The sequence below is a fragment of the Pleurodeles waltl genome, chromosome 4_2 (genome assembly GCF_031143425.1).
Source record: "Pleurodeles waltl isolate 20211129_DDA chromosome 4_2, aPleWal1.hap1.20221129, whole genome shotgun sequence".
Classification (NCBI taxonomy): Eukaryota; Metazoa; Chordata; class Amphibia; order Caudata; family Salamandridae; genus Pleurodeles; species Pleurodeles waltl.
In genome coordinates, this window is record NC_090443.1 from 78,003,326 (window position 1) to 78,024,882 (window position 21,557).

General features: G+C 44.3%; 1 protein-coding gene across 2 annotated transcripts in view; it reads right to left on the bottom strand.

Moving 5' to 3' along the window:
- Positions 1-21,557, bottom strand: part of MYO1A (myosin IA) — a 239,212-nt gene that overhangs the window by 189,765 nt on the left and 27,890 nt on the right. For both annotated transcript variants that reach the window (XM_069230771.1, XM_069230772.1), the window contains exons 2-3: positions 17,824-17,974; positions 10,549-10,664 (exon numbers count right to left, since the gene is read on the bottom strand). In XM_069230771.1, coding sequence (XP_069086872.1) covers positions 10,549-10,664; positions 17,824-17,952 — 245 coding nt within the window. In that variant the 5' untranslated portion in view covers positions 17,953-17,974. The remainder of the gene's footprint in view (positions 1-10,548; positions 10,665-17,823; positions 17,975-21,557) is intronic.

Consider the following 21,557-nt stretch of genomic DNA (forward strand, 5'->3'; position numbering starts at 1 on the left):
TGACTCCAGGACCTATAGCTATTATAGTGATTGATATTATAGTGATTGCTCAGATGCTTTTATAGTGATTGCTCAGCTGCTTACGTGCCTTATAAAGTGTTGTATTAAGAAAACAGGCAAGACTATAGAGGAAATGGAAATGACAGCAACAAAGCAAATGCTGGCAATACAAAAGGGACACGAAAGAACAGAACAAGAGATTAATCAGTTGATGGATATTGATTATTAAATGAGTAAACCTTTCCCTAAGATCAAACCGTTACCTGTGAAAAAGGAAAATTACTGCGCTGCTTGTCGTGTGGGTTTTACACCTTGAGCTAGAGCAGGAGAGCTGTGGTGATTGTAGGCAAGGATCAGTTTGAGTAGTAGTTGTGGCTGGTGCTAAAACATTGGTCTTGTGAGAAATAGGGAAGCGCGGGGGCCTGCAGTTCAACAAAAAGGTCCTTTATAAGCTGCAATCTGGTAAGCTAGGATAGGACTGAGTTAGACTTAACCACACATGACAAAAAAGATGAGGATAGAAGGGAGAGACACTGGCCGGGGGTTGAGACATCTATAGGAAACTGCCTGCAGGCATTCCAAACCTTAGTCTGCGTGTTTGTAGGAAAATTCCCTGAAAGTGCGGAAGCTCTATTCCTTCAGGAACAGAGAGTGCATGCAGCACAGTTGAAGTACCAAGGGGACACATGGCTGTGTTATGACAAAGGGTTCTGTGAGAAGATTCGGACTTGGCCAGTTATTGAGTGGTACCAGCAGGACGTTGAGGATTTTACTAATAACGCGGTGCCGGTTACAGAGGGTGCGAGCATATAGGAGCATAATTTTTGCCCTTCAGGGGTAAAGCAAGCAGGAAAGGCCCAAGAGAAGGACAGCAGCAACAAGAAATAGGTCACCTGAGACAGGCCGGGAGTAAGGGGGCCCCCTGAAATCCCTGTATCTTTACCCACCCCCATCCACACAAGACAGTGGTTACACTTACTCGGTGGGTACCCAAGAAAGAAGGGTGGGCAGCTATTGGCAGAAGGATTTATGGTAGGATTCACCAACCCAGACCAGGGTCCTCAGGGTCACCGCATGTGCAAGAACCCAAATCCAGCATTGGCTAAGCAAAAGGTAGCGAAGGAGCTCTCTTTGGGAAGGGTGGCAGGCCCTTTCTGCAACCTCCCTAAAAAAACCTCGTAGTGTCCCCCCCTTGGGGTTGTCCCAAAGAAAGAAAAAAAGGGAAATTCAGACTGATTAATCACCTTTCATAACCCTGGAAAGTCAGTGAACGATGGGCTTGACCTAGGTCGCTGCTCACTATCCTACGCAATGGAGGATGATGCGGTGGATCGGAAAAAAGCTGTAGGAAAGGGTGTGTTACTAGCAAAGACTGATATCAAGTCTGCGTTCCACCTCCTGCCAGTGCACCCACATAGCTATCACCTTTTGGGTTTTCACCTAGATGGCTATATTTACTATGACAAATTCCTGCCAATGGGCTGCACCATTTTGTGTGCGTACCTTGAGACAATTAGCACCTTCTTGTAATGGGTCTTGAAGATAAGGTGTTCAAAAGGGGGATACAAGCATTACCTAGATGACTTCCTATTCATTGGGATGGCAGGCAGCAATGAGTGTGAGGAACTGAGACACTGCATTTGTGACGCTAGCTAAGGAACTTAGGCTATCATTCCTACGCGCAAATCTGGACACAACAGAAGGGGTGTGCAGGCTTCCCCAACCCACGGTAGAAGAACTGTGGCAGGACATTGAAGCCATGCTTGCAAAGAAGGTGATGCTAGGCGAACTACAGCAACTCCTAGGCAGACTCAGTTTTGAAAAAATAGGGTGATCTCGGCAGGCAGGCCTTTCGCAAGGCATTTGGTTTGATTAAGCAAGGGGATTAAAGAAAAGCTTAATAGGGTACACCTCACTCAAGGAGTCAGGAAGGACTTCGAGCAATGGCTGGGTTTCCTAAGCAGCCTTAATGGAACTCTAGTTGGGAGGGAATCCTGGGTATCAGCAAGGCAACTTGAACTTTTCACATATACCGCCGAGGGCAAGGGTTTCAGGGCAGTCCTGGGATCAGCCTGGACAGCAGCATGCTGGCCCAACTCATGGCATGCGTGCTGGATCACCAAGAACATCACGGTATTGAAACTCTTCCCATTTTCATCGCCTTCGCCATATGGGGGGATAGACTGGCAAACAGGCAGATCACGCTATGGTCACACAATCATGCAGTGGTGCAAGCGCTAAACCTCAGGACAGCCACCTGCACCCTGATATTACGCCTATCACACAACCTGACGGGATGTTAGCTGAGGGATAGCACTGCATTGAGGACTAGGCATATTCTGTCTTATGAGAACTGAGTAGCTGTTGCAATATCTCATTTCCAATGTCAGAGGTTCAGGTATTTGCCATCTCATGCAGACCTGCACATGACTCTGGTGCCCGGACAGCTGTGGGGACTGATGGACCCATCCTGGCAATCCTGGTAGACAACACATTAGCCCCCAAGACAGCAGAAAGATACACAAATGCGGGGAGGTCTTCCAGAAAGCCACTGGCAGGAGGGGGCCGTGCGAGGTTACTACTGAAGAGATACAAAAGCTCACATATATTTGGTCTTTCACAAGGGTAGGAGCAAGGCATGGGCACAGGCCCACCTCAGCGCACTCTCCTACTATGCAAAATTGTCCTCGGGGATAAACCCTGCCAATTCCTTCTACTGTAGGGCCGCCATGAAAGCATGGGGAAGGCTACAATCCAGGCACCAGTACCAGTGACTCCCCATTGAATTTTCCATGTTAGGAAAGCTAATAGCAGCGCTACCCAAGGTAAGCCGAACAGGGCATGAAAGCTTGCTGTTTAAGGCAACTTTCACACTGGCTTTCTTTGGGGCCTATTGCGTCAGTGAGCTCAAGGCACCCTCCAGGACAACCCGAGGGGAGGCATGCCTCCTGGGCTAGGATGTGCTTTTGGGGGACAGGTATGTAACAATCCACCTGCATAAGACAAAGACAGACTGGGGGGGGGGAGGGAAATATTCAAGCCTAAACTGCTTGGATGAGGGCACTCTCTTCCCAGTGTGCAGCATGAAGGATTGATTACATTGGGCTAGGCATTCAGAAGGGCTCTCACTATTTCTGCATAGGTGTGGCCACGACAGCAGCAGCGAGTGGGTCAAGCGAGGGATGAAAAAAAAAGTTCGGCCTCTGGGCATCGGGCGCATTCATGGGTTACATCCGGCCTGCGAGCCCCTAAGTCTTATACTCCTTTTTCAAGGCAGGCACCCCTGGCACTGGGTGAGGAATGTGGATTGTTGCCCACTCGTACGTCATGCGTGCACAGCGGTGGGCGTCAGCACAAAAGAACTACAGAGGGCTTTGGTTGCGGAACACATCTGTGACATGGCTGGGTCAGCCTGGAATGAGATGGGCCCAGCTACTTCCTACCGTGCAGAGCACCTTCCTTCGGAAGAGGAGGGGGAAATGACCTAACGTGCCTGGGGAGGACGAACTTGTTGGGAGCAGTGGTATCAGGACTCACGGCTGTTACACCCCACCGATATCCTGTGGTCTGAAGTCATAGCGAAGCCAGAGTGGAGAGGGGCTAAGGGTCATGGGGCAGTGGAGAGATCCAGGAGAAAACTGAACATTTCCATGGTGAAAGTATGCTGGGCAAACTCTTGGGGTTTTATTCGGCAGCGGCTCATCAACCTCAGGACACCGGGCTATTATGAGTCATGTGGCGTTCATTTGACCACATAGAAGGAGCGCTAAAACAAATAGGTTTATTGTAGGGGAGCAAAAAGGGGAAGCTGCATGTAGTTGGGTAACTACAGGCAGCATGGTGGAGGTGAAACACAGATAGCCAGATAGCACAATAGCATAAAGAAGAAGAGCTGCTCAGGTAGTGTCCTTGGGATGCCCCATGGCAGGGACAAGAGGGAGCAGACAAGGGCCAGCAAGGGGTGGCAGCGGGCAGACACAGCACTTGCTTCCTGGGCAGGCCCGGGTGGCGGGGGGACACTGTGACTTGGTAGCAAGGGAAGCCTAGCCGCCTAACTCTGACTACCTGACTAAGGGACTTTCATGGAAAAGGCTGTGCAGGTACACTGGCAACCATTACTGAAAGAAGTAAACTCCAGGATAACCTGAAGGGACACAGAAATCATATATCGTGCATGGAACTTACATGACCAGTGACTGCAATGTTTTTATGTGCCTTGTGATGTACAATGTAATAAACTGCGGCTGTTTATATCCCATTAATGTCTCCCCCTTTTGTGCAGGGGAGGGCCGGTGGTGGGGTGGGGGTTATTCAAGTAAAGACCGGGAGGGGGGCAGATGGTCTCTCGCACATCTGGGAGGGGCTGGTTTGCGGGCCAGTCAGTGCAGCAGACCAGTTTGGGGCCCATGACAAACGCCTCCCAAGAGGTGACCAGTTGGCCACGGGAGGCCCAAGCCCACATAGATGATGCGTGCCGATTGGTGGGCATGGTTCAAAGCTGCCAATCGGGACTGGAGACAACAGACACCGCAGGGTGTAAAATGGGATGCAGGCAAGCACCCCCAAAGAAAGTGACCTCACATTGACCCGCCCACCCACAACGCAGGAGCAGGCATCACAGTCGCAGGTCTGGGGCTAGGCTGGGGAGCGGAGGTGAAACACAGACAGTCAGATAGCACAATAGCCTAAAGAAGAAGAGCTGTTCAGGTAGTGTCCTTGGGATGCTCCATGGCAGGGACACAGGGGAGCAGACAAGGGCCAGAAAGGGATAGCAGCGGGCGGACATGGCACTTGCAGGCCGGGTGCTGCCCACTGTGATTTGGGAGCAAGGGAAGCCTAGCTGCCAAACACTGACTGCCTGACCAACCGGCCATCATGGAGAAGGCTGTGCAGGAAAACTGGCACCATTAATGTAACAAGCAAACCATGGAATTACCTGAAGGACACAGAAACCCTATATCATGCATGGAACTTATATGACCAGAGGCTGCGATGTTTTTGTGTGCCTTGTGATGTACAACGTAATAAACTGAGGCCGTTTATATCCCAGTAATTCTCCCCCTTTTATGTTCACTGAGGGGGAGTCAGGTCGTTATTCAAGAAACAGCTGGGAAGGGGCTAATGGTCTATCGCACATCTGGGGGGTGTTTGGCTGGTGGTCATTTTCTGCTGTCACTCTTTGTGGGAGATAAACAAAGGCTTGGGCAGCTCCCAGAAAACTGAGCAACAGGACCCACATTTACCACCGGAGATCTACAGGTGTGCTTGTCTAGAGGAGACCTTTGCACCTCTAATCATGAGACTGACCATTTTCACACATGATGGAAACGTATGATCATGGAAAGTCATTACTCGACAACCTTTGTCCTCGCATATCTCTTTCAGTCTTGCTCCACCCTACACATCCTGCAGGACTGGCAGAGGCTGGGATTGCAGGGCCTGGCAGATTGTTGGTTTCCTGTACTTGTACTCTGCAAACAGGTGGGCCTCCCAGCTGGCTTCAACACCATTCACTAGAGGACAATTCTTGTCAGGTCTTAAATGTAGGTCACTGTTCTCAGCCCCTTCAACTAATCCCTGAGCAGTCTCTCAGTCCAGCAACTAGGCATACAAAATGCCCCATACCTCCTCGCTTCGTCCTGCTGGTGGCGATGCCAAGTGCCTGCTAGTGTAAAGTAATCCTGGCTCTGTCTCTTGTGCACATCAGCATATGTGGAATAATGACTTCCTGGCCAAGCGAGCACGTCATTAACTTAACCTTAAGGGAATCAAAGTCACATCTGTTGCAACACTGACAGTTTCACTCTTCTGTTTTTTTGTAGGAGATAATTCACCCTGTTAGAACTCTGCACTTTTAATGGAACTGTAGCTCCAGGATCGAAGCACGATTTGTTCTGGCTTTCTTGCACTAGAGACGGTTTTCGATTTTATTTTCGGATAATGTGTGTTTCCTCAGAAGGGTGCTTACAATTTTGAACCTGGTCCTGCAGTCGTGCCCCTTCTGATCTTTAAGCCGGGCTTTTATCCAGAGTCTCCACACTCCTCCTTTTAAGACTTTCTAGAAGGAAGTGCCCCCTTGATCAGAGTTCAGGGGGAGTTTTCTTTACTTCTTTTAGTCCTTAGCCAAAGGACCACAAATCACCTGGTTCCAGGGATTGTGCTCCTGTTATTTGTATTATTAGGTGGTGAACTTTAGGTGCAGTATCTCCTATTTGATACCAGGATCTAATCGGGGGTCTGGGACCGGAGATCTGGTATGCTTGGAGGCTAACTGGGAGTCTAGAGAGGAAAACATCTTACCAAGACTTGAGGCTGGACATGACCAGGAAGTGCTGCCTCGCTTACGAGGAAGTGACGCCAAAGCCAGAGCAGACAGAAGGCTGGAGACAAAACCGAGGTTTGAAAGAGAATGTTGGGAGAGAGAACTGTGAGAATCAGACAAAAATCCGAGAAAAGCTCAGTGATGATTGAGACAAACTCACCTCGGAGAAAGGATCGAGAGCCAAGCTGCACGAGAAAGCAACTAATGGGAGGTGGAAAGGAGATGAGGCAGAAACCTGGGCCAGGGTGATTGTGATACCAGAGTTTGTCTGGTTTGTGATGTAACCAGTGACGTCAGGGCCTGTTTGTTCTGAGCAGGTACATCACATATGCCAACACCCAATCAGAGAGTCTAGCGATGGGGAACGCACACAGTAGTGACGTATGGAGTGGTTAAACAGAGAACCAGGGAATGGCAACACTGAAAGGGAGCTAAAGAAGTGGGGACTGTAACATGTGGAGCGAAGATAACGAGGCTGAGATAGCAAAAAAGCACTCACACGAGTAGTGGTCAAAAGGTGGAAATGAGGGGCCCTATAGGTGTCCCGTGCACTGTCAATTACACCTACATGCTGCAGAATGGGCGCATTCACAGAAGCAACATTGCTTCAAATGCACACTCTAAACCCGTAAGAAATAAAAACACAAACAAAAAGTCTTTCTTTAGGATGTTACATAAAAACGAAAGCATATCATGCTTTCCAAAATCAAATAGTGCTCAGTGCCAATGCCACATAAAAACATGGGATGTCGGCCATATTAAAGTATTTTCTAATTTCTTCAAACAGCCAGTTTTAACCATTACAAGTTAACCATTCCATTCAACAATTCCATTCACTCGATTCAATATCACCCAGTGCGTTCCATTTAACCATTTTATTCATTCCATTCAACCTCTTCAAGTTATTGATTGCATTTTAACCATTTTATACAACCCTTCCCATTCATTCGTTCTATTTAATCATTCAAATTTAGTACATGGCAAGGTCCTGGAAAGTCCGGCCTATGAAATGAATATAACAGCCAGGATTTGCAATGAAAGGTGTTTTCTTTTGTTGGGAGCCATTCTATCACAAAACTCTTTCAGCACTGCCTGTAGGACATACTCATTTTGTCCTGGTGCACAAGACTGCTTTCTTTATTCCTGACGTTCCTCCTCAAAATTCTGAACCCATGCTTCATTAGATAAATGAGCTTACAAGAGCCAAAATGTGTATTAATAGGACTCCAGGGGTTTTTAGATCTGGAGTTAGGCAAGATGTTTTGATTGGACTAAATTGTACTAAATCCATCCATCCACATATGTGGGCCCATATTTATGACCTGGTTTGCGTTGTTCTTGCACCACCCAACATGGTGCGCGAGTGACACAAGCCTTCAGTCAGATATTTGAAGCCACACAAAGCCACTTTGAGTGGCTCCAAAAAGCAGGAGTAAAGCAAAGCATCGCAAATCGCTGTTTTGTATTACTCTGAAACCTGGGAATGCGCCAAAATATTACACCTTCACAGCAGAAGCGTAACAAGGAGAAATATCTCTATCTGTCCTTGTTTCTTTCTCTTTCTTGGTGTGCTGCATTCTGCAGCACACACAGAAAGGGGATTATGCCTCCCAAGATTATTTTTGTGCAGGAAAGCACCCCTTCCTGCACAAAAACAACCCTACATGCAACACAGTCACCCTTGCACCATGGTGCAAGGGTGACTGCGTTGGCGCTAGGCAGCCAAAAGAGGGCCAGGGCAGGGAAAAGTACAGGAATGCATCGTATTGCCTTAAATATGGCACATTCCTTCCCTTTCCCAGTCATGCAGTGTAGTGCAGTGCAGTGTAGAAAGGTGACTTGCTGCACTGCACTGTGTGACTTGGCCATAAATAAGGCCTATGGCCTGTTAGAACTCTTCATGCAGTTGTCTATTGCCTTGCCATTCACCGTTTTCTTCCCCCCACTACACTATGCAGCGTAAGCCACTGGCAAACCTCACTGTGAGCGACTGAATTATGCTGTTTCAGAAGCAACATATCCACTCACAGAGTAATTAAATTGATAACCAGAGACTAATAAGCCAATGTCTGCTTTTTGAGAACAATAAATATTTTTGCTTTTAGACAACATTTTCTGTTAATTGGCAAGGACTCAGCAGCTCCACCAAGAATAACGTTTCACAAAATTGTGTCTGCACTTTAAGTGCGTTAGTTACACTATCTGGGCCTGTATGGCATTGGTAGAGCAGGCGAGGGGGCAGACATGATGTCAAAATCAAGAATGGGCTCACTGGGGATAATTCACTGGGTTAAAACTTAAGAGTGTCAAATCTTCTTCCGAAGTGCATCAGTGGACATAGTGGATTTGCTGGGGCATTGTGTTCCAGAGTTGAGAGACTGGGACTGAGAACTGCCAGTAACCCAGATGTTTTCACCTGTTTACAAGGGTGACGAGGAGACGACCTTCTACCGAGGGTAGGTTTCGTTTTGTGGTGGCTGAACAGTATATTTTTTGCAGCTGTTTAATGCCTATTCCTCAGATGAAATTGCATGTGAAACAGAGAATGTTAAATGCAGTCCTGTGTTTTACTGGGAGCCATTGTAGGTGGGGTTTTTTCAGGTGAGATGCTGTTGGTTAGTATTTTTTACAGGCCAAAAGTTAGGCTCCTTGGAGTATTTTGCACCTTCAGTAGCCTTTTTGCTTCAGTAGGCTGGTATCCCAACGCACAAAGCATTCGAATAGTCTACTCTTGAGTTGACCATGCACCAAACTACAATGGTGTATGATTGAGAGGGGATGACATTTTTTTTGTTCATAGTGCCCTGGTTGGTGGGAATATGGATTGGCTACTAATCCCACTTGTGATTTCAGGCTGAGGTCAGCAACCCAAAACACTCTGAGGGTTTTGATGGGTACACACTCCCCACAGAATGTGGTGTGCGAGCACAGGGTGTCAATACTGTTGTTGAGGAGTGCTGAATATTCGACTGTCACTTATGCTTTAGAGCTGTTGAGTATGAGGTTATCCGTAGCCTGACGATTTTTATTCTTTTGCTGTGGTGGATGCAGACCGGGTCCATTAGAAGTTCTACCAAGCGATTAAAAGAGAGGGATAGTTGGGGGAGTGGCAGGGGACTTGTGGAACTCTGCAGCTGGCTTTGTGGCCAGGGGATTTGAGTTTTTCCCTCCTCACATTTTATTTGTGTTCTTCAAGGAAGGATTTAAACCATCTGGTTGCCAGGCAGGAGGTGTTGGTATTCGGTAGCCATGTAACAGAAAGCTGTGGTCAACTATGTTGAATTCAGCACAGCGGGCTCATGATGCCATCATCTGCTAGTCCTTGAAGACCATCACTCATGCTTACCAGGATGGTCTCTGTGAAGTGTTTGGGTCTGAAACTGGATTGATTCATTGCAGGGATTTTGCGTGATTTGATGTATTCTTGAAATTGGCAGGTGACTATTTTATTTTTTAGTTACATTTGAGGCCTGTAATATGATGGTAGTTATTGGGGTCTACAGTGTTCTTTTTGAGGAGGGATGTAAATAAGAAGTGATTAGGGGGCCTGTGGACCTTACCTACTGTGAAACTGCTGTTGATGAAAGAGGTCAGCTGGTTGGCCAATGAGTCTATGCGATAGTAGGATAACAGAGGCCTTGTGCCTTTTCCAGTCATGATGAGGGCACCTCATTGGGAGTCAGTAGAGCACACGCAAACTTGCTAGGAATCTTCTTTTGTGTAAGGATGCTGGATTACTGCGTACTTGCCACATTTTCATTTTAATAACTGCCTAATGTTTTGGACTTTGCGATGAAGAAAATAGCCAGGGAATTGAACAGTTCCTGGGTTTGCAGTAAGAATGAAGTTGTACACTGATGGCTGATAAATGTTTGCATTACCCTCAGTAGCTCTCATGAGCTGTTCACTGCCTCTAGTGTTATTAATAATATTAGGAACTTTCAAATATGAGGCGATAATCTCTAGTCTTTCTTTGCATTTTTGACATTTGCCATCCTGCAATGATAATGAAAACTGCAAACCTTCAAGTACCAAAATGCACACAGAAAGCATGACTGGATGAGCACACTTGACCTAGGACAGCTGGAGAGCACGTCTATTAATGGCTCCTATCCCCAGTGCTTCTTAGGAAGTTTTCTTGCCATCTCCCTCCCAGTAAATTCCTTCCACTTCCCCAAGGAGCTCCACTACACCCCAGGGTAGGACCGTACCTCTGTAATACTTACATGTGTGGTTTCAGCTCAAAGAAGTTGCAGTTCCTGTACTGTTGAATATGATCAGGTGTGTAGATGGGAAGTGGCTTGTACGGGTTTACTGAGATGACCACGTCCCCAATGTAAGTCTGGGTGAGGAAATGACAGAAAACATAAAGAAACATGATAAAAAAACAGTATTATCAAAACAATCTTGTAATGATACAAAGTAACATCCATGACATAATTTGAACAAATTTAGAATGGGTGAGGAGGATATGTCGTACTGTAATTGTGTTTATATAGCACTTCCGACCACTGAGAAGGCGTTGAAACGATGTACAGGGAATAGCAAACTACTCTGGAAACCAGGGTTAGTGGTTAGTCAAGTGGTTATTGCTGTTATTGCAATTAGTCATGTGCTCTTAAGAAAACTAGATCATTCATAAGCTCAAGTTACTTTGTGATATAGTATAGTGGTTTTAGGGGATGGTTGGTAAAATAGATAGGGTGGTGGAGATTAGGTGGTGTTAGTTTAAAGGAATATGGTTGTAAAGAGGAAAGCTTGTGATTTATGACATGAGGTATCAGCTAACTGCAGAGTTACAATAAAAATGATTAAGACAGACATGAGACTGAGAGGAGGCTATACTCAGAAATAGAAGGCATGAAGAGGATGGAAGGTAAGAAGAGTGTCACTGAAGAAAGAAAAAAGAGGAATCAAGGGGAAGTACATCAACATAAATTTTTCATGCACGGTTTTAGGAGTATAATGGGGAACACTTTTTGAGATACCAAGCCATCAGAGGATATAAGCTCTAGAAAGAAACATTATATGTAGTGCTCCGTATTTGTGGCATACAGTTTACACATGATTTCGTGTGTCCACATCATTTAAACATTAAGAGCCCTAGCCTGTTGTGTGCCAAGTCTAGAACAGCCCTTTTAAATATAGTCTGGTGAGTCCCAAAATTGGTACAGGGTCTGTACGCTGCACTAGGGAAGAAGGTGCAGAAAAAAAGGTCTCATATAAAGAGCTTTCATCACTATTCTGTAAGTAAAGCTTTTTCCTTCACTCCCCAGACATGGGTTATTTGGCACTAGCTGAGGGCGTCTCACTAATGTGCAGTCTGATTTATACCAGGTTTTGTCACCTAATCCCATCCAAGTGTATATTGTCCCTATTTGTGTATGTGTCTATTATAGACTACTATAGCATATGCATTGCATTTGTGTATGAGCAAAGTGATGTGTGATGAAGGCCAGTGGGATCCACTTTGGAAATCCTGAGTCTGTTCCAGTCTACCAGAAGGGGGTGATGTTGTTTCACAGACAGTGGAAGTGTATCATGATGTATGAGGGAGGAGACTTAGGCTCCTACGGAAATTAGATTAAGTCCTTCCTGTAGCACTTTCACTTGGTAGATGGGGGGTGAAGGGCCCTCTCTGCTGTTCAGAGTGAGAAGGGTCCTTTAGGTGAGACCAGTATTTCTCTCTTTCCTGATCACTGTCTTGGTAGCCGTTCATAGTCAGTTGCAGATAGTTGACACCTCTTTGTGTCTCTGCGGTGGGTGCTCCAGGCTAAAGACTACCCTGCTGTGAGGGGCATCACACTACAGAAAGGCTGTGTCTACAGAACTGCATAAAGAGCTACTTGAAAATGAAGCAACCCCAAACCAGTTCTCCTGTCTGCAAACTTCTGAAAGAAAATGTGCTGATTTTCTGTGGAGTAAAGAGCCACATCTGGCCTTTATCTTGAAACCAGTAACTCACCTCACACGGGCTCATAAACAACATAGCAAATGCAGATGTATTGACAACAGGTTGTATAACATCATACATTTGCCATACTACAGCTTCATGTTTGACTCATGTAATGAAGAAAATGTGCCTAGATTGAGTGTGACCAAGAGGTTTTGGAGTATGATTTCTGGGCATATTCTATAGCTATTTAACTCCATGCAAAATATTTTTTGGCTTAAGAGAACACTTGAAATCCCTACCCTCCTTTGTTTTTTTCCTCTTTGAAGTCGCGAGCATGCTTCTTTTTTTCCCTTTTTTCCACATGGTGTAATTTCTAAATTTGTTCTCCAATTAAAATCCAAACTGGACATTCTAATATCTGGTTCACTGGTGCACCTTTCCTAATAGTGGGAATCTTACTATCTACACCCTCTCCCGCAGTGGACTTTTTAATTTCTGCACACAACTGGACCATACCACTTCGGTTCATCTTTCCATACACAGGTTGTGTTATGACAAGTTTAATAACACCCATATAGGTTAATAAAACTATCACTGTTCTTAAACTTTTCAGCCTTGAGGAAGCCCCAACCGAACAGGCATCATAACGGGGCAAAACACGTGTTTGCTGTATCTGCCTATTATGGATAATTCTGTAAATACTATGGAAATGGCTGTACGTACCGAGTATGAAAAATCTAAATAAAAGGAAACCGAAAAATAACAAGATAGACGCACCAGTGGATTTCTTCTGGATGAATGTGCGATACACAAGAGTATAATTAATAAGAAATTATCAGGGTACTTTACCTCCAACTAATCACAGGAAAACAGGACACTCACTAAATAAACATTAACTGATTACAAGGGTTGGACGGCACCTAAAAAAAACCAGGATGGTCACCAGTTTTTCCAACCAATAAAAATAAAATCTACATCCAAACAAAGGATAAAGTAAATTAAAGGCTTTATGGGAAGTGAGTGAGAGAGTTGGGCCCGTGACTAGTCACACAACTGAGCTTCAGGGCTGGTGACTTTCAGAGACTGTGGTAGTTGAAAGGCATATTTTACAGCTGTATGATGCATGGTGCAGCAGTGTCAATCTGCAGAGAGGGTGGCATCAACACCAGGTCGCCCATGCCTGGTCTGTCTCTGCTTGTTGGGGAGGGCAGGGTCTCACAGTGCTGATACCCCATTGCCACATGCAGGCCCAGCAGGGAACTTCTTCCAGGGCCCCCTGCCCCATGTCCCTAATATGGCAGTGGGGTAGCAAGAGTGCCATGAGCCTTAATGTAAGCTTGGAAAATGCCCCACATGGCCTCTTTTCGGTGATGAAATACAACCACAATTTTGCCATTTTCTGCAACTTCACAAGTATATGTATGTTTAAGTTCAGTAATATCTATTCCTGAGGTCACAGGAATTCACGAATGCGAGCCTTCACCATTTTAGGTATGGTTAGAATGAGCTTGGGCACTTTACAAACAGGCAGCATGTCACATGACAGGAAGTATTTGCAGGCAACATTTCTCCATCAAGGTCACTGCATGCAGTATTTATTTTTTTTCAATTTGTGTCTGCCTACACTAGACATTATGTGCAAATAGGGAAGTGTGTGAAGCTTGTGTCTCTTGCAGCACTGAACACATGATACAAATAATGCACTGTTTACAATCCCTGTATCTGACTGTTCTAAGCATATAAGTAAATTTCCAGCCCGGGTACTTCAGGCATTTGGTACGAGCCGACTGGGGTAAGCAAGCCAATTGGCTGAGCGGGTGGTGGAGTTGGGAGGCTAGAGAGATTTGGGGTAGGTTATCAGAGGAGGGATTCCTCTCTCTTGCCTTCCCCTGTGCACCAAGTGGGTTTCGATGCTTCCAGTAGCGTGGTAGGACAGGTGGCATTTGAAGAATGATGGTTAATGAGGAACAGGTGAGTGGGGCCTGGGATTGTTGCAGTGGGCCAGAAAGGGCACCTTTTGGTGCCCGGGATAGTAATGGAAGACGAAACAGTAGGAAGAGGTAGGCCAAGAAGGTAGGCGGTGGCAGGCTTGGTGGCCGCGGTGATGTCATGCTCACTACCAGGCATCCACAACATTGGTTTGAAGAGTAGGACAAGCAAGAGTGAGCCTGCGCACAGCCTTGCCATGGGGATATCAGAACCGCTCTTCAGTTAGATTTCTTCCCTCTTCCTTAGTTCACATAGATTAGTATAAATATGGTAATTCTTGCATTGTTTGCAGTAACTTAACTTCCTCCTGTTTACCTACTGTTAAAGCCGGGGCACGTTTTTCATTTGCTTTTGGAAAGCTAGTAATGTGATCACATTTTTAGTGGCATATAATCAATTTGCCTCAATGTAAACCGTGACTGGTCTCCTTGTTCGGAAGGAAGAGAGTCCAAGTCAAGTGTAAGTTTGTTGATTGTTCGCAAGGGGGGCTATTGTAGAGGAAGTGATTCTCTTTTCAACACTTGATTGAAAAAGGTTGCTTTAATCTTTAACTGAAAGTTGTATCAGTTATACGTCTCTCTCAAATACAGACTATTCCAAAGGCACGTTATGTACATGGTGACTGACTTCAGAAATTCTCTCAGCCCTTCCCATAACTTCCTTTTCTCTTCATCTCACTAAAAAATTGTTAGGAAAATGAGTTTGAGTCTGTGAAACGTTCTAGCTTCACTTTCTGACCATTGGTACTTGAACCTCTGATGTGTGATAAGCCTACATAATTGAGTCACACAATGTAAGCCATCTGCGGAGAACTATGGTAATGATCTATAGACAGGGGGATTGTATGTTTCCTATAAGTGGTGTGTGTTTGTAAGAGAGAGACAGTGAGTGTGTTATATAATAAGCATGGAATGCATATGCAATGCTTTACTGTGTGAAGACAGAAATCCATTTTGGATTACCTCTGTGTGGGGGGGCAGAGGGCGCTGACGAAGCAGGGAGGAAATTATAGGAATATTTATGAGGTTCTTTGACCTGGACTAGGCTTCTTTTAAAGACAAGAGGGCGACAAAGGTCCCTTTTAAGTTTAAGGGCAATCCCTTCCCTCTTCCAGATTCATTCTTCCCCTAGTAGCGGGATCCCAACGGACTTAGAGGCAGATGATTGAGGAAGTCTCTCACACCTTTGTGCCCTTGCTTTGCATTTCTCTGTCAGACAATTGCAATCCTACACCTCCTTCATGCCGACCATAGTAGCCAAAGACTGTGGCTTCACCAGTCTGGGAGGGATACACAAAATATAATTCGCTGCTTGAAAACTGTCCCAGTCTTGGACCAATGGAACACACACTAGTGTCTGCATGTCTAGGAACGATTCTGGGTAGAAACCTTGATCAGGGTGTCAAAGTTGTCATGGACGAATGACAGAATTGAAGGGGGGGTGCTTGGGGTTCCAATAGTATTGGGATCCCAGGCCACCAGTGGTAAAGAACACCAGTTCCTAAAAATGAGGCCCAGCAACCACTGGATGCCCCCTGGGCCCTGAAAAGTCCCATATTTTATCTCCAGAGTCTTGTTTTACATATCAATATCTGATCTTATTTTAGTGTGAACTGTGCATGGCTCGATAACGTACTACTTCTACTCTTGATTGGTTGGTTGGGGCACTTCTCTTTCTTACTTCTTCCATCATCCTTGCTGGCCAAGTACAAATGACCAGTTCTAGGCCTCATCACAGGAGAGCAGTGAAGGATCATGAGTGCTCTACTACCAATAAACATTTACAATCATCACTGCATAACAAGACTTTTGCATTTTATACTGTAATGATACATTCCATTCCAAGCACACCATATTGTCTCCTACAAAAACCCAAACATAAATCATGAAATGTGGGGATTCAGTGCTCCATCCACTTCTTTTCATCTTATCACTTTGCATGTTCCCTCTTTAATGTGTCCCTTCTGAGCATCTGTTCTTTTGTTTAGCAATTTCTGGAATCTATTTCCTTCATAAGAATGGTATTATACAATACGGGCACTACAGTTTCTAAGCAAACAACTCATGATAAATGGCAGTAATACCATAATATTACCGACCGCTATATCAACTGTTGGTTCCAGCAGTTATTTGAGTGTTAAGAATATATGAGTTACATTGTCAATTAAAGCATGATATATATTTTTTTTTCAGTATTGGCAATAGTGTGATATAATTCACTGGTTTGAGCAATAACAATTGTCCATGGCCTGAACAATAACCAATGCTCTTTTCTGGTTACTGAAATAATAAAATGGAGGCATTACACATTCGAGAAATTATGGACCAAAGTTGGATATCATACATGGAATCCATCATTCATTGGCTCCAGCACTGACCCAAGAGTGATTTCATTAATGGGTTCCAGCAGTCATCCAACTGTGGTTCCAATGCTGGTCAAAGCATGATAGCATTCATGTGTTCCCTAATTGATCAAACCAGGATATAATCCATCAATTCGGGCAATTGGTCAAACACTTCAGTGAGTTTTAGCTCCTTCCATCTTTCAGCCATTTGTTCTGCATTCTATCTATGCCCTCTTCTACCTACCCAGCCTTATTTTGTGCATGATTTCTTCTTTCTAAAGCAACGCCTCCCACAAAATTGAAATTCCTTTTGCATACCCTTATTAACAGTTGTGGCCACTACTCAGTGACCACATACATCCCTATAACATTCCACAAGTAAAAGAATCCAGAGATACTGTATTCCTTAATCACCTGTAATTAACTATTCAGAATTAATTATGCTCTATAACGAGGGGCTGCCCCTCCACGTGGACAGAGGAGCATCGCCCCGCTTAGTAAAATGCCCCCGGGATAGAAAAATAAAATAGTAATAAACTTCGTTTATTACTATTTTATTTTTCAGCGCCCCACCCTGAACCGAGTGTCAGAACAGGGCGTGGCAATTGCTGCAGAGTGGCACCAGAGAACTGTGCACTCGTTTAAAGTGTGCATGTCCCTTTGGCCGGCCGTCTTGCGACGGCCAGCCAGGCATGCACACTTTAAACATCTCTAACCCAGCTGTCTTAAGACAGCTGGGTTATAGAAAGCACAGGCCTCCAGCGCTCTCGAGAGCACTGAGACAGCCTGCTCCCACCAATCCTGAGGCTGCTTTCATACTGGTTACCAGCATGAAAGCAGCACCAGGATTGGCTAGTGCAGTTTCGTGGGTCCAATCGAGCATTGGACCCAGGAGAGAAGGAGATATGTCGAGAGGAGGACATCCCCCCAAAGGTAAGTGCCGTTTTTTTCTTTTATCTTTTAATATAATTGTACCCCTGTTCCTCCCCCCATTTTAAGTAACAGCCAGCCGCCGTCTATAACTGCAAATATGTATAAATAAACCATATCACTCAACATATTTCTTGATACCATGAAGTAACTAACTACATACCCAAATGTGTTAACTGGTACTTCAAACTTCTACTTCACATATAGTGAGTCACCTTCAACCCACTTACCTTGATTGATTGATTGATTGATTGATTACCAGGCAACAACCTGCTGCATGCCCATTCATAGCCTGACTGATCTCTTTCACATGGTGCTTCCAAAAACCCCATCTGTACTTACATAGATTTCATCATGGTTGAACCTTTCCTCGAGATTTGCAAGTATGGGCTTCAGCTCAGGTGACTCAAGCAGGACCATGTCGCCCACGCCAATCATGTTGTCCAGTAGTGAGGTCTTGGTATTGTCCATGGTTGCGGATTAGACTGTAGTGCTGAGGACATAAAGCAGATTCTGTGTCACTGACAAAGTATGTAGTAAACAAATATTCAGCCTTGCACTCACTCCTACACCAGCAGGAAATGCATCTCACTTTCTGCTAATCCCCATAACCGGAGAGAGTATCTACTACTGTATCTGTTCTGTATACAAGATCCTATATCAAGTCACTGGGTGGAAAGTTATCTGGTTCAAGAATTAGTAGAGTCTAGGCAAGGAAACCTTAGTGGCCTTAGCAGCACCAACACTTCCCCTAAATTTTAACTGCAAGAATATGGGGAGATAAGTAGACATTTCGAGGCATTTAAACAAGTTCTGACACATTGCAGGCACGTCTAATTTGCTTTAGTGTTACTAATGATTTCTTTAAAATTGTGAGCTCCATCTGAATTAATCATCAACAATACCGAGAGCAATTTACAATGAATCAATTCTCAAACAAGGGAGACAACCAAGCTTAGGCAACAGAACACAACTCAACTGAGTCAAGGACTCTAGTGCAGGCTAAGAGAGAGAAAGTTGCACGGCTGTGGTGATCTGACTGAGGCTGGCAAAGGGAAAGAGAGACATGCAGATAGAAATGGGGTTAGTAAAAAAATCAAAGAAAAATGATCGTCCAAATAAAATTCTAGAATGGTAATAGCAGTAATTCAAAATAGTAGCGAAAATGCTACATCATGTCCTTCAGAGAACGTTTAGGAGCAAATTACAAAAACAATTAGAAAATATTTCTCACACAAAAGGGATGAAATTAGGAAAAAGAGGATGTCCGAAGAATACAAATATGCTGTCCCACTGTCAAGTGGTGAGTCTATTCCCATTTGCAGCTGGAAAACATTCAGGCTTTCGTCTTCTCATTTAGATTTAGAGGACACTGTTGAGGCAGGGAAGACCCTTTTCTGTAAAAACTTTCATGCAAGATTGTTCCAGTAGGAATGTGCTGTGATTATGGAAATATGTCAACTGCTCAGTGGACTGGAAATGCTTTGCTGATATCTGTATGTAACCTGCAGGTGAAAGGTTTGAATCCTGGCAGGGCAGATTCAGATTTTGATTGTGAAATGGCATGTCTGTAAACCATGGTCCTCCAAATATTGGATGTACCCATGCAAGTTGTTCACGATATCTACATAAAATAAATTTTCATATATTGCCTTTAAATGGAACTTATTTTTTATAGACAGTGGGTATCCTAAAAAAACGTAATTTGTCATGTATCCGGGATACGCTGTATAGCTTTATTCTAAACAAACACAACTAGGACAGGCATGTGAGTAAAGAACTTTATACAATCCTGTCACAGACTGCTGGTTGCATCAGGAAGTGGCTTCACAACCTTCCGCTCCTTTTATGGCCTACAGGAAAAATACAGCGGCAACAAATAAGGTAAAAGCTAGTTAAAAAGCATAGCAGCTGCAATAGCTCGGCCACAGCAATGAAAAGATCTTCACATGCCTGCGTCCTGAGCTCAAGCATTAAGGACTCATGTGCTTCCAGAGTGCCTTCCAGTGAAGGAGACAGTTTACCCGCTGCAGTGATGGGGCGGACATCGGGGTACAACTCCACAGCTTGGGCGGCTGTATCAGAGATTGCAGAAGAGGCCTTCATGTTCTTTTATGGAAACCTCAACATCGACCCTGTGAAAAATAATCTGGCAGGCCTTCCCCACAGGACGTAACAGTGAATATATATTCTCACATTTATTGGTGCAAGTAATGGGAAGCAAACAGACAACAGAAGATGAGGAAACACACAGACAATGGAAGAAGGGTGGGGAAGCAAGAACAGCAACAGAAGGTGAGCGGACAGGAAGGTAGCAATTAAAGGCAAGTGAGGTAGGGTGGGCGGGGGAAGAAACACACCGACAGGAACACAAAGTACATGGAGAGATAGCTGGAAAATGCATGTAATATTGTAGAGAGCTTAGCCAACAAGAAAAAAGTCGCGCCTGAAAAGGGAGCAGTGGACCGACACAAGTAAGAGGTCCTTGCCCTAGGAGAAGGACAAACACCACAAGATGAAGGAAAGTGCACAGAAGCTGACAAATAAGAAGCAAGGAAATAAAAGGGGCAATAACGCCAACCAATGGGAAGCAGTAGGGGGCTCTAGCCCACTGTAAGGTAACAATATATCTTCCAACAGGCAGTGAATGCACTGTCTTAGGCGAGGTCTAAAAATGCCATTAGGAGATGCACTGGTTGTGCAACACAAACAAAAGAAAAAACATTCCCCTGCAGGCAGATGCAGTCACTCACTGCACCTGTCTGCGTATGGGGAATCTCTTTTAACCTAATATAAGTATAGGTGGTGCCACGCTAGGGATTAGATTGTTTGGGGTCAGTCAGTCAGTCAGTCAGTCTAGAATACTTGATTCGATTTGTTAAAATCATAAAAGCATACAATAAATACTCACATACTCTATACTGAATAAAACCACCAAATAAAATTAAATCTCCCCGTAACAAACATTGATAACACTCTAAATAAAATGCAATAAGTAATTTAAAATCACATACCAAATACAAATTGCAGAAAATAACGCAGTAAAATACAGACCTCAGGACCTCGATTATGCATAACGTGTCCTTATTAAAAGTGCCCCCCTAACAAAGTTTAAAACTGCAAAGTAGACCCCTTGTGATTCCAGTGAAAGCAAAAATCTAAGGCCATCGTAATACGAAATTGACATAAACTGTCTCAATAGAGGAAGTAAAAAAAAGCCTTTCTTGCCAAGTGATAAAGTGCACAAAATAATAAAAAGTGGACTGCAGATTGACCGGAAATATTATCCCAAGGGGGTCAAAAACAACAAGATTCCATGTTTATTTTGTCATTTTGGCAAGTAGGCCCAACCTCCTGCCGAACAAACCCTTTGGCTGTTAGTTCACAGCACCACTTTATAGTTCTGTGCAGGGGCATTCTCTGCAGTTACGGTAAGATCTGTACGTAATGTATATGATGTTCTTACTTGTATTTATGGTTCATAATGTAAAGTCTTTATTAATATGGTGGGCGTTCTAAGGAAATACTGTGAACACCTCAACTGGCAGTGGTTCCAGTACGCAAATGAGTACACACGTTACAAAGTTTAACAATTTGAGGTTAGCTATAATGCTCTCGGAGTGCTCTCTGAAATAGGTGCAAATACTAATTGAGGTTGAAAGCAAGATTCATTTTTTGCTTTCAAAAATAGTTATACACAAAAATAGCAACTAGAAGAAAAATGTTTTGCTAAACTGCAAGTTTAGGTACCATTTCTCTGAGGAATCATTTAGTAAAATGTGTTCAATACAAGCTAGTATTTCCCAAAAAATATTCATAATAGAAAATTAGTGTAAAACCAATGTTGGCAAGATTAAAGGAAACATGAAAATAAGCAAGCATTGGCAAAGACAATAGGTCTGGTGGTAGTTACCAGCCTTTTGATTTTGTCAATGCATGTTTTGTTTTGACTTGGTTTTTGTAAAACATTGTTGTGGGAGCTGCTGTGCCCTCACCAATAAAATAAATTGACTAAAAGCAAAATGTTTTTCTTCTCATAAAACACACATTGCCATTTTGCCCTGGCACCAAAGAAA